Genomic DNA, 14,801 nt, shown 5'->3' on the forward strand with positions numbered 1-14,801 from the left:
ATGAAATATATATATATATATATATATATATATATATATATATATATATATATATATGTATACAATTGATAGTATACAATATAATTTAACACTTTTGTAGGTCTATAGTGTCTCATTGTAGCCTATATATAGAGATTAAATATTGGGCACAAAACAAAAATAAAACCTGGATAATACATATATATATATATATATATATATATATATATATATATATATATATGTATTATCCAGGTTTTATTTTTGTTTTGTGCCCAAGATTTAATCAGATAGTTTTATAGGTTTAAAATTCTAAATAAGGCACATCTAATGTCCAAATAACATATATTTTAGCATATATATATATATATATATATATATATATATATATATATATATATATATGTGTGTGTGTGTGTGTGTGTGTGTGTGTGTGTGTGTGTGTGTGTACTTTATTATGTCTTTCAATTCAAAAACAATTATACAAATACTTATTTAGTTAATGTCTAATATGTATTCCTTTCTTTTATGGAATATTCTTTAATTTTAGAGTTGCACATCTTTTCAAAATGTATACTTTTGCTCTTAATTTCACGTTATCCTCTCCGTAATGTACTGTCTAAACTAAATCTAACCAAACATTCTTGCTTTCTCCAAAAAAACAATTATTGCTTTAAAAGCTGTAATTCTCAGCATTCTAAATAAGCATAAGACATCTTTGTTAAGTAGCTTAGGTCCTAAACCCAAAACTATATTTTGTATCTTTATTAGGCTATATTTGGTTTCTTAAAAAAAATCTTCCCTGAATTAGTTCTGTTCAAATTTTTTACATTTTTTTTAAGTATAAAATATATGAGTGTATGAGCTATAAGTTCACGGCAACTTATCCAACATCCTAAAGATAAATTATTATAATTAGAAGATATTTCTGGTGTTATAAAATATTGCATAGCCTATTAATTTTCCAAGCAAAATGTAGCTATATATTGGTCAGAATTTTAGTTTTTTATTTTAATTTTAATTTGTACAAGTTTAGCAGCAAAATGGAAATATTTGCACGACTTTCTAAGTTTTACAGATGGAGAATATTCCTGTGAAATGTAAGTTTTGCAAACACCATGTCTCAAACGCATAAAACAGCACAAAATATACGCTGTTTGACCGGTGGATCGCTTTGATCTATGATCTAGGGCGGAGTTATCTAGACAGGATAAACCTGGATCAAATTAGTGGGATTGCGTGAACTTGAATTACCTTTTATGAAACCGCTTTAGCCCCAATTTATTTGTTAGGTTTATTCAAGTCGGGTTTTGGAGTTTAATCCCCGCTTTTCTTAGCATCTTTTATGGAACAACCCTCTGGTATTAGTGCTTGGTTTGTTTTTTGTCTGCAAACTACTTAAAACTTCAGCCGACAAAGTTTAAATTCCATCTGTTGAGAGTTGAACACACAAAGATATTTTCTATAAAATACATTGGCCTATCACATTTATTAACATAATATTAATGACACGAGTTATTAAAATTGTTGTACGACGATGTCCATTCTATTAAGTTTATTTAATGCACCTTGCTGAAGAAAAAGAAAGATATTAGGCCTATTTTATGAGATTGTAGAAAGATGTTGTACTAACAACCCAAAATATTAATTAGTATTCATTCGCATTAATCCAAGCGATGTAAAATGTGCTTAACTTTTATGAAAGTAAACGGGGAAAAAACGATCAACGCCTGTAGATGTCAGCAATAGACTACTATTACAATAAGGTTTGGTAGTTGACATGAACTAACAACTAGCAGTATTTGACAGCTTTTACTAAGTACAATTTGACAAAAAAATAAATAAATTATTTTACATTACAATTTTTAATGTGTATAATAAGATTAAATTAACTAAACTTTCTAAAGAATACATTACTAATAACAATTTAAGTTAGTTTTGACTGCAGGATTACTTAAAAAAAAGAAAAGCAAAAGAATGTAATCAACACTGACTGCATAATACTGATTTAAATATCATTAGCGGAAGTTAATGTATGGACGTTGATGTTTTTCCCCAGTTGTATCGCATGTTACGAAACACAAGATATCCACCCAGAGTATGGACTCACTTGCGGGCAAATGACCGGTGGGAAAAATGTGTTCCTCAGTTTTCAGCTCGCCAGTGGGTTGAGAATTTTCATATGTCTAAGAACACATGAATATCTTTGTGAAGGAATACACACCCTGCCATGGAAAAAGAAGACACGGCATTCCGTCTTTCTGTCCCTCACCATAAGAGAAAGTCCATCGCCATCTGGAAACTGGCAATAAATTCAGAATACAGGACCGTTTTGCATCTTTTTGGCATCAAATCATCCCTCTCCCATCTGCTGAGAGCCTTGCAGGGATGAGTACCACAGTGAGTGTGCGACTGACAGTTCTTCGCAACAAGAGAACATTGTAACAATTATGTGAATCTCAAGGGTTGGCACTCTATTATCCTACAGGCTGTTGTGGATGGAAAGGGGCAGTTTTGGAATTTGTGTTGGCCGACCAGGAAGCCTCCATGATGCCCGTGTACTTCGACTGTCCAAGCTATGGGACATGGCAGAGATGGCAGCCGGATGCACTATGGGAAGAAATAGAAATAAAAAATTGTTTGGTATGTTTATTTAGCCATTTGAATTACAGGGACAGCTGGATGTCCTCAATGTAATGGCAGAGATCAGGGCCTGTATTTATCAAGCCTCTGAGAATTACTTACAAGAACACTGCTAAGAATTGACTTAAAAGTGGGAAAAAAAGTGAGTTATCAAGCATCTCAGTTGTAATTTATGTGAAGTGTAAGACTAAATATTAAGTGTCAGTCTTAAAGATGATTCACGACACTTTGCTGTGCCACAAACAGGGTTTTGGATGACGACATAGGCATGGAGCAATCACTGAATAGATTTCCTTATTTAAGAATATTCTCAGATAAATTCACATTGAATAGGGAAATTCCTAAGAGGAGTTTACGTTCAACACACATTTCACAATAAAGAATTTTCAACAATTTAAACACGTTTTCCACCATGTCTTAACATTTTTTCACATGTAATTTTAAACCGGTGTGCTGTTAACTGACCTGGCTATATATGGCCTAGATTTTATGATATATTCAGCCACCATGGATTCCATAAGAAATCCGAACTGGCGGGAGGAAGAAGCGCTACTGCTTGCTGAATTAGTTGTACAACAAATACAATGTTATAAAAGGTAAGTTCAGCCCAACATTAACCAGCGCTGACAGAGATGATCTGTCCAAACGAGACCGTTTGATTAACTGCTCGTCGTCAAAAACATTCTTCCTCTCCTGAAAGATTCGTGCACGTCTCTGTCTCCTCAGTGTCAGAGTCTCCTCACAAGCCCCTACTGGCAACTCCTAACCACTTGATAGATCTCTCGAGCTATCTTAAATAACTGGGAGAGTAAGAGTGATTCTTAGCTTTAAGAAATTTGATAACCTGCTTTTATACTTACAGTAAGTTTGAGAGTAGGAGTACATTTCATGAATTCTCAGCACTTAAGACTAAAATGGCACTCTGAGAAGCTTGATAAATACGGGCCCTGAAACATGAATGCACACTACACAATTATGACATCATATTGTAGGTTAAACCTGTACACACACACACAAATAATAACATTTTGCAACATGTTATCTATTGACACCTTGCTTTTTGTACAATATTAAATGTCGCGTTTGATATGGCTCTTTTGTACAACAAAATGCATAAAAAATATAGAATAGCTTGTAATAATGGCTTGTTTTTTTTACAGGTTACAGGTTTGGCTTTGAAGGACATTCTCACACTCTTTCTTTTATCATTTATATTTCCAGCACATCATTGTAAAACAGGTATTTATTATTTTCACCAAGAAATAAATGCGTATTTTCTCTGACATATTGTGTTTTAAACTGTTGGTTTGGACTTTTATTTTGGTCTGGCGGTGTGATGTCATAATGCTGCGCCGCGGTCAGCGTCTGGTGTGATTCGGCAGGTGAAAGGGAAAGGTTTGTGTTATTATTAAGCATTTAACGTCTTAATGTTTCTACGTCTCATTCCGCTCCCTATGTCGTGAATGTGGTATATTGTAAACAAGAAGCGATAGGAATAACATGGGCTTGCCTTTTCGAAACATAGACTCATTTGAAACTATTGATTCGCAAGCTGTTTTTATTTAGAAAGCTGCGCTCTCAATAAGTCGCTGTTGTCAGCCATGCGAAAAGCAGCAATTACTTTCCAAAGTAATCGCAGTAAAACTTTTTTTTTTTTTTTAAACTCAGGACAATTGACAGTCATTTATACTGTAGTGATGCGAGAAACGAAGCTTTTCAAAGCTTCGAATCAATTGAACCAATTGCTTCGCAAAATGATTCACTGTTTCGAAGCGTTTGAAACGCCACACCGGTCAAAACAGTGGAAATGAAAAAAAAAAACCTCAAGCCAAACATGCATAACGCGCCTTTTCAAACCCATTGCAAACGTTTTATTGGAAGTATAATCTATAAAATACAATTAAACAGTCATCTTTTTTTTTTTTTTTTAAAGCTTTATTTTCAATTTATAATATGTCATATAAACTTAAACTTAACATCAAAAACTCGTTTGAGGAAAAAACGTGCTCGCATTTTAAACAGTACAAACTCACATCATATCAACAAGTAAGTAAGATAAAAAACAAACAAACAGGGGCTGACAAAACAACATAGTGCTTCAAGCGTGTTTAAGAACATAGGACTGTAAACTCAAGGAGCAAGAGACTCTGACATTGTTCCATATAACTCATTTATGGACTGGTTTTCTTCCGAAAACACCTAGAGATGCTATATAATTTTTAATTTCATTCTTAAAACAGTTTATGTTGGGCTTGCTGTTATTCCACTTATTTTTGTGTATATGATACTTTCCCATAATGAAAATAATGTTCACCATTTTAGATACCTTTTTTGACAGACCATCCATATATATCATCACTTGAAATTTGTTAAACAAAGAGTTGTTGATCCCAATATTTAACCATCGATAAACATCCTTCCAAAACCCCATTGTGACTGAACAAGAGAAAAAAAGGTGTTCAATTGTTTCGTGTTCTGTCATACAAAAAACACACTGATTAACTTCAAAATTGAACCTTTTCCTTAGGGTTTCAGCAGCAGGATAAATATTATTTATTAATTTGAACTGAATTTCTTTTACCTTAGGTGAAATTGGCCATTTAAGATAGCTACAACAAGTCTTTGTTAATGTAACTTGATTATGTTATCTTTATTTTCGTTGGCTTTTTGATATCATAGAATAGTTTTTCTTTAAACACACTTCCAAGTATTTTGTTATTACATTTTCTTTCTCCAAATTTCAATTCACCAATTTTTAATTCAGGCAATTTAACAGTCACATTTGAATTTGTGAGGATATTTTTAATCATGAATTTTAAGGGAAGTGGAATAGCTCTACTGATTTGGTTAAATTCTCTATAAGAGCATTTTAAATTAAACTTTTCGACAAAGGAATTAAACTGCAACAGACTGCCATTTTTATCCATCAAGTCCGTAACATATAGAACATTTTAATCATACCATTCTTGTTTAAATAGTGTCTTTCTGTTAATTAATATGGTTCTATTATTCCACAAGGTGGAGCTATGCGGTGTGAAGTTGTGAGTGAACATCATTTTCCAGTAGAGCAGTATTTGTTTATGGAAGTCAGACAGTTTGATTGGTAGTTTAGTTATTTCAAAGTCACACCTTAACAAAAATTCTAATCCACCAACATTTTGGAAAATATATTTTGGTATGTGGAACCATATGGAATTTGGTTGTGTCAAATAAGCTTTAACCCAGTTCAACTTTAATACACCTATCATGGATTCAAAGTCAGCAGCTTTCAGCCCACCATGTTTATAGTCTTTAACCATCACAGACTTTTTAAGGTAGTGTGTCTTATTAAACAGTCATCTAATACCTGCTGTCTGTATAATGTGTTCTTTTATCAATTCTTTCAGGGCTTGTTTTGTTTGTTCCATGGATTGCTCAGCTAAACAGGCCAATAAGAGATTATTAACTATTATTTTAAATTTTATTTATATTAATGTCTCATTAAATCGCCTACAAATGTATAAAAACCTATCAGAGATCAGGTAAAAACCATAGACACTTGTTCAATGGTTTGCCGCTGGGGGGGCAATCTCAGTGAATCCGCATGATTCATGTGTTTACAGAGATCATCGCCTGCCAGCGGTGAATCATTGAAATTTCAAAACATTACAATGTACCGTAATGACATTTTTGACGAAGCCTCGTTTACTAAAATCACATTTAGCAGTTTGATACGTGCTCCAAACCACTGATGAAACACAAGTTTCGTAAAGGTTTTGAAGCTTCATGAAGCAGTGCTTCAAAAGCGCCAATCAATAATGTAATGTTTTTCTGAAATTAGCCTTGATATAACCCCACCACAGCGCAGTAATGGTTGTTGCCCTTTACATCGCTCGGAGCCAGAGTCTGCGGCACAGTAGTAGTGATGCTAAGGTGGAGCCACAGTATCAAGGTCCTGCATGTATACTCCCACTCCCAAAGACAGCACAGCTGTCAATCATAACTTTATACCCCGTTTTTATAGCATCAAATATCTAACTAAAACCAAACTTATTGGAAAAATGAACACTTGAACCATACGTCTGCGCGATAAGAACTACCTAAAATGACAGAAACCATCTTTGGGAAGAAAATTATTTGAAGTGTAGTTGGATTTTTTAGTTTGGCTCGTGTTCCATTCGATTACATGGAGAGGGCGAGATTTATAACCTTTACTGCAGCCAGCCACACTACTGAACTAGGGAGCTGACTGAGATGCATCCATATATTTAGTTAGATTTATTTTTCTTTCTGTTAATTATTTTCATCTTTAATATGACAGTGTCCAAACACACAATTGAGGTCCATGTGACATGCTATTATAAAGATGGCGTTGATTAAAGAGGAGAGTGAAGACGTGAAGACTGAAGAAGCATTCAGTGTGAAACAAGAAGATACTGAGACACAAACAGGTTGGTTTTATTCTCAAAACTGAACTCAGTCATTTGATCCTCATAAAAATGTTTCCATCTTAAGAAATATTATTATTTTATTTTTATTTTTTGCAAAAGATGTGATGTGTGTGATCAACTTTACATTTATTGTCTACAAATGCCGATTATTGTTTCAATCAGTTAATCTATCAATAATTTTTTTATTAATCTAACGATTATCCACCCCCCCCTCACTAAGCCCCGCCCTCCTTAGTTACTGTTGCTACGCCTGACAAGCTTTCACGCCTGGCACGTCTATTACAGTATGTATGCACCTGTGTCAGACATTCCCAAGGAGATAATTAGTAATTTTTGGCGAACAGGTGAAATATCTGAGATATCCACGACATAATATGCAACCGATTAGAGAATAATTTAATCAAAATTGAAGCTAAAGCCGATAGGTCCCAGCGCAAGCAGCAGCCGCCTTGTACACTGACCATTCAAACAGGAAACACACAAATTGAGGAACAGCTATGTTCATGCACAGCAGGGTGAGTGAAATTTGAAAATAATCTAATAATTGTAAATCAAACAGCTTATCCATAAATCTTGTGGAATAAACACAAGACATTAGCCTGACCACTTTGCAATGATAACATTCTCCCGCTTATATTTTTAGCGCGCCAGGCTACTGCTCACAGGTCGTGGAGCAAACGTAGGTGTTTTTGTTAATCCTGTCGACATTTAGTTGTGAATGGGGCCTCCTACACTGCTTGATCCACGGCCGGCATTTCTCCCCTTGGGTTTTAGGTTTTCCACCCACCCGTCCAAACTTTTAGGATACCGGGTATCAGATTTGCACAATCCATTACACAATGCTTCGGCATGTTTCCCTCGCTCGAAAGCTTGCCAGACCTCCTGCGCCTAGTTACGGTTGCTAAGCCACCTGTGGAGGTTTTGGGGCGTGGCTTAGCAAAGGGTCAATTCCCACACTTTAGATCAGGCTCAAAATTTTTGTAATAATGGCTGATTTTCAGCATGCCCGGAAGCCACCATTATTGGGGAATATAAAAAGCAAGACGCATTTTTCGCAAATCATATTATTACAATGTAAATCAGCTGTTTTTGTGTAATTTATTCCTGTGATCAAAGCTGAATTTTCAGCATCATTACTCCAGTCTTCAGTGTCACATGATCCTTCAGAAATCATTCTAATATGGTGATTTGATGCTCAAGAAACATTTATGATTATTATCAATGTTGAAAACAGTTTTTGACATTTTTATTTCATGATGCTATGATGAATAGAAAGTTCAAAAGAACAGCATTTATCTGAAATGGAAAGCTTTTGTAATGATGCTGAAAATTCAGCTTTCATCTGAGGAATAAATTACATTTTAAAATATATTAAAATAGAAAACAGTCTTTTTAAATTGTCATAATATTTCACAATATTACTGTTTTTTTTTTTAATTGTTTTTTTTTATCAAATAAATGCAGCCTTGGTGAGCAGAAGAGACTTCTTTTAAAAACATAAAAAATCTTTATTGGAGCACACTTAATCGACAAAAAAATAATCTACCCATTTTGGAGAAGTATTTCAAACTATTTAGATTGTTATTCGCCTTGAATAATATAATGAAATATGTTACAGATTACATTTTACAGCATATATTCTGTAGGGGTGTAAATTGGACAGTTCATCGCGATACGATACGATATCGATTCTCTCAGCCAGCGATACGATATTTGCCGATACCTCAAAAAGTTCTGCGATACAATTATAATTCGATTTGATTCAGGGCTATATCGATCGATTAATTGATATTTAGATATTATGTTCACACAACCAGTTACGTTTTTATTAACTCGCAAATGCAACCAAAATATATAACATGACCATTTAATTAAACTCCCCCCAATTGGGACGTTTACAACAGAAGAGGTGTACAGGTGTTGCAAGTACTCCGTTCTTGTTCATTTTCATAAATCATGTTTTTTTTTTTTGTGCATTCCAAGTAATATCAATCTAACTGCAGCTGGGTTGTTTTGATTAATTATAATAATAACTTAAAATATAGCTGCAAGCAGCAATTATCAGGGCCAAGCAGAATAAGATGACAAGACATGCCAACATGGTGTCAGACCAACTGCAACAATTAGCAATTAAAGACATTTAAAAAGGATTTTAGGCGAAATGGCTGAAAAATCATATAAACAGTAATTAAAAATATGATTTAATTGATTATCACTTTCGACCAATAGGTGGCGCAGTTACAAAATGATGTGATGTGGTCAGAGTGAAGTGACAATGACACATACAAAGTTTGGTGTCAATATGTCAAGGCATTGCAGAGATAAAGCCTGAATAGTCCTTTTGGCATCATGCCTCAACTTTGCTGCTGCGGTATACGAAAACGGTTTCTTCAATCGACATGAAATCCATAACTTTTAGTTGGCACAGTCTGGAGATGATACGATTCGATTTTGGTGAAAATCGGACAAACGGTGTAAGAGGAGTTCGACTAAGTAGGTATTGAATGAAAATCAAGATGGCGGACAGGAAGTTAGGCCAAATTAAATTCAAGTTAGGGAATTTCATGTTTTGTTCTATTATAGCGCCACCAAGAGGCTCAGTCCTACCATTTTTTTATGTGTCCTCAGAGTGAGCCCATACATATGTGTGTCAATTTTGGTGAAAATATCTCAATTCGCTTCGGAGTTATAGACATTTATATGAAAAAACACATAAAAAATGACTGACACATGACTTTGATTGGATTTTACTACCCCTTACTATCAATATTTGGGCATTGGCGTTTAGCTATTGACCTACGTTCCAAACTTCTGACGGTGGTTTCGTCTTGATCAGACTAGCAGTTTCGAAGATATCGCGGCAAATGTTTTTTAAGCGCTAAATCACAATGCTACACAAACCGTAAGGCGAAACCTAGCATCGTTGGACTCGGCAAGGATTCAGGAGTCTAATGAGATGACTCTCGTGAAAATAAGTACCCAAAGTTATAAGCATTTAAAAAATACATTTAACCACTAGGTGGCGCTGTTTCGAAACTTATCAGGCTCCTTCAGGACATCGTGCTGATGACCCATACCAAGTTTCGTAACAATCCGTTCATGCGTTCTTAAAATACAGCATTTTAGCACAAAATTCAAAATGGCCGATATGGTAAAATTGGATATCAGTCGACTCGGCATGTTGCCCTGAATCTAACGAGACCAATTTTATGATTTTTGGACAAACTGTTCAGAAGTTATAAGCAAAATTAGCCTCCGGACCAGTAGGTGGCGCTGCACCAAAACGCAGCATGTAGCCTCAAGTCATGCTTGTGAGTACATGTACCAAGTTTGGTCTGAATACGATAAACCGTTGCGGAGATATAGCCTTACGACTGTTTTTGCAAGCACTACGTAAAATTTGTTTCGAGCGTTTATCGAAAACGGTTTGACGAATTAATTTGAATTCCATAACTTTTTGTCACCACTGCCTGAAAATGATCTGGTTCAATTTTCGTGCAAATCGGACAAACCGTCTAGGACGAGTTCGAAAAAGTAGCTTTTTTTGAAAATTCTCAATGGCGGCCATTTTTTATGACGGATTTATTCGAATCGTCATGAGCTCAGGAATCAGAGGAATAAGAATCACAAGCTGAAGTGTTGTGAAATACATGAAGACTGTTTTTTTTTTATAGGCTTTATAGACAGACAGATTGAGAGTGACTCTTGAAGGACCAGCACCACATCCTCTTCTACCACTGTTTGAAGAATTCATCTCCTAGAATCTGACAGTAAGTTTTGGGAGTTCATTTTTAGTCCATCTCCTACCCTGAAGTCCGTTTTGCAGAGATGGACTAAAAATGAACTCCCAAAACTTACTGTCAGATTCTAGAAGATGAATTAACTCAGTTAATTCAGTTAAAAATAAACTCCCAAAACTTATTAAAACGTATTCTGGAAGATGAATTCTTCAAACAGTGGTAGAAGAGGATGTGGTGCTGGTCCTTCAAGAGTCACTCTCAATCTGTCTGTCTATAAAGCCTATAAAAAAACAGTCTTCATGTATTTCACAACACTTCAGCTTGTGATTCTTATTAAGAGGGGGTATATTTTAGGATTCTTTACCTAACCCAAGTCTCTGAGACCCTGACAGCTTGCTCTTCTGGAGACTCCAGGTAGGTTGCAGTTCTGGAAAATGGTGGCGCTGGAGACTAAAGGGTTCCTGATGGTTTCACACTTAATTCTTCACCTTAATTCTTCATTCTTTTGCAGTCAACATGTGTCTTTTCTTCTCCACCTGTTTTTGTCTGACCCTGCTGACCCAATGAGCATTTCACTGTCCAATGGTCATGCCTTAACTGCAATCTCTAGTATTGCATCCTTCTCATGGGCATTTAATAATTTTTGACTTTTCAGTCTTAGTTAAATCTCTTTTTTGGCTTATTTTATCTGTAAAAGAAAACGTGCCTAATAATTCTGCACACCTGAAAATAAGGCGTTTTTCATTTCCAGCCTTCATGAACAATTATATATCACTTATACATGATTAAATACAAAATGAATAGTAGTTATTACGCTTAATGTGGTTTGGAATTGGTAAAATGTGTCTGAAAAAAAAAAAAAGATCAGAAAATCAACGTGCCTAATAATTCTGCACGCACTGTATATTAAAAGTTAGTTTTTTAGCAGAGCAGATACATACACATTTCATGTTTCTAAGTTAAACAAAACCAAGTAATTGCTATGATAAATAATACAACACTCGGGTTAATCTTTGTAACGTTAATCTCCTCAGCTGACATAGACGCCTGACAAACTTTGTTGTGATTACACGCAATACAGGGAGCTTTTCCCTCAACACTGTAACGTGCTGCTTTAGCAAGGTTCCGTGAAAAGGTTTCAGCTTTTATTTTCCTTTTACGCCCTGAAGAAGATATCACGGGTTCATCAAGTTCGTTGAAATTATCCATCCTCGATCCCTTTAATCAGCTTTGACGAAACTCCTCTTAGCTAGCACGTCTTTTCAAAGTGACATCTGACCTGAATACTGCGCGCAGAGTAGCTAAAACGGACTTATCGTGTTGTGTTTACCAACAAGGGTGCGACTGCTTGTCTGTTTCTGCTGTAAAACATGAACTCACGATGCCTTGACAGCGGACAATACCGGCTTTTGTGACAAAACGTGTTTAGGGTTCAGTCAGTCTTGTCAGGCGTCTATTTCAGATGAGGAGATTAACGTTATAAAGACACACCGGCAGACAGTATGGTGAGTAAATGAAAATGAGAATGTGGATAGTGTCAAAATAAAGGTGTATATCGATATTTTACGTGTGGAATCGATGCATCGTATCGTTAGACGTTATATTGATGCATCGATCCATATCGATGTATTGTTACACCCCTAATATTCTGTAATCTGTAATGGAATACAGTTAGCCTCCTAAACCTGTACAAGTAACCAGTACTTCTGGGTGAAGTACTGTTGTTGTTGTTTTTTTGCTGCATTATTGTAATTTTATTAGGACATATTCTGAAATTACAGGTAACACCTCTTTCATTAGCTTAGTGGAAGTAGGATATTTAATATGTTGTTAGCTTTGATGTTTTAAATGTCTAAATGATTTAATGTCTGTTGGTTTGTATGCTATTAAACTGTGGTTAACTTGTATTTGTCTTTTTTGCCTTAGACTTGATGTTGCTGAAAGGGGAGAGTCAAGAACTGAATGAAATGGAAAAGAAACATTTGAACAAGAAACGTCATGATTTTATAACTGGAAAAAAGTATTTTAAATGCTCACAGACAGAAAAGACTTCCTCACTAAAAAGAGCTAAAAGGACAGCAACTAGAAGTTATTTCACCTGCCAAAAATGTGGAAAAAGTTTTAATCGAATAGGAAACCTTCAAGTCCACATCAGAATTCACACTGGAGAGAGCCCTTTTACTTGCCTACAGTGTGGAAAAAGTTTTAATGAAAAAGGAAGCCTTAATGTCCACATGAGAATTCACACTGGAGAGAAGCCTTACACCTGCCAACAGTGTGGAAAACGTTTCAGTCGAAAGGGAAATCTAAAGACTCACATGAGAGTTCACACTGGAGAGAAGCCTCACACATGCCCTCAGTGTGGAAAGTGTTTTTCACTGAAAAAAGGCCTTAATTCCCACATGAGGAATCACACTGGAGAGAGCCCTCACACCTGTAAACTGTGTGGGAAGAGCTTCTCACAAAAAGCAAATATTAAGACTCACATGAGAGTTCACACCGGAGAGAAGCCGTATATATGTGTTCAGTGTGGAAAGAGTTTTACACGTAAAGCAACCCTTGATTCCCACATGAGAAGTCACGCTGGAGAGAGTCCTTACACATGCAAACTGTGTGGGAAGAGCTTCACACAAAAAGAGAGTCTTAAGGGTCATATAAGAATTCACACTGGAGAGAAGCCTTTCACATGTGGTCAGTGTGGAAAATGTTTCAGATGTAAAGAAAACCTTATTCGCCATGTAAGGATTCACTCGAGAGAAAACTGTTTAATATGTCAGCAGTGTGGAATGAGTTTTACAGACAGGAATCACCTTAAGAATCATGTAATAATTCACACAGGAGAAAAGCCTTTTATGTGCCATCACTGTGGAAAGAGTTGCACAAACAAAGCAAATCTTGAGGTTCACATAAGAGTTCACACTGGAGAGAAGCCTTTCACCTGCCCTCAGTGTGGGAAGAGTTTCACACTTAAAGGAAACCTTAAAACTCACATTAGAGTTCACACTGGAGAGAAGCCTTTCACGTGTCTTCGGTGTGAAGAGTGTTTCACATATCTAAAAGACCTGAAACGTCATTTGCAAACTCATTCTGAAAAAGAAATGGCACAGTTCCGAGTGTGACAAGGTGTTTAGAAAAAAGCTATTTCAAATATCACCTGCACATTAACTCTGGAGTAAAGAAAATTTAATTGTGGTAGCAATACGTTTTATTTTGCCATCAGACTTACAGAAACACCTGGAAAGTCATGCAGATGTGAGACCCTATTTGTGTTCTTAGAGTGGAAAGGATTTTAAATGGCTCTGCAATTTAAAAAAGGCACTGGAAAGTATGTTACTGTTAAATTTAGGCTATAATTCATTTGTATAGCAGCAATGCTTCATTCTACTTATTGATACCTCAGAATTAAAATGTTAGTGTGTCTTGCTCTGAAATGCCACAATGTTAATGAAAGAATGTAAATAAAAGGACATAAACTGAATGAAATAATGAACATTTCACTGCATTGTTTGATTTATCTTTAGTGAGAGAATGCACAAGTAAGCATACTGTATGTTGTCAGTCTGGATTTCCATTGGCTACTTTTATGGCTCATCTGGTAACATTTGGAAGCTACGGGTTGTGTAATGGCTAAGCATAGCAGTCTTAACATTGATCCTATGTGTTTCTAACGTAACATTTTTTAAAAAATTTGGTAAATCCCAAAGTATACAGCGGATCGCATAGCTTTTTAAAGTGGTCATGACATGGATTTTTTTTATGTTCCTTAAGGTTAACTTATTTTAATAAAGTTTTTTTCCCACAAAAAAACACCCTAAAATATATATGTTATAATTGGCTAACGTGATGTCACTGCATAGGAAACAGTATCAACACCCACTCGCTATTGCTTTTGAGTTAGTGTTTTGTAAACCTCATCATCCATATAAAACCATAATTTACTGACAAATCATTATGCAATCTTTTACCTATGGTTTGTGATGCAGCTGCTGTCAGATCCGGTACAGTTGGC

General features: G+C 35.5%; 1 protein-coding gene across 1 annotated transcript; it reads left to right on the top strand.

Annotated features, from left to right (window-relative positions):
- Nucleotides 1-3,946: 3,946 nt before the first annotated feature.
- Nucleotides 3,947-14,335, top strand: LOC311290043 (uncharacterized protein). Its single transcript, XM_084408340.1, has 3 exons — nt 3,947-4,017; nt 6,923-7,052; nt 12,719-14,335. The coding sequence occupies exons 2-3, from the start codon at nt 6,968-6,970 to the stop codon at nt 13,909-13,911; spliced, it is 1,278 nt and encodes a 425-aa protein (XP_084264466.1). The 5' UTR covers nt 3,947-4,017; nt 6,923-6,967; the 3' UTR covers nt 13,912-14,335.
- Nucleotides 14,336-14,801: the final 466 nt, after the last annotated feature.

The sequence above is a fragment of the Rutilus rutilus genome, assembly GCF_951802725.1.
Source record: "Rutilus rutilus genome assembly, chromosome: 4".
Taxonomy (NCBI): domain Eukaryota; kingdom Metazoa; phylum Chordata; class Actinopteri; order Cypriniformes; family Leuciscidae; genus Rutilus; species Rutilus rutilus.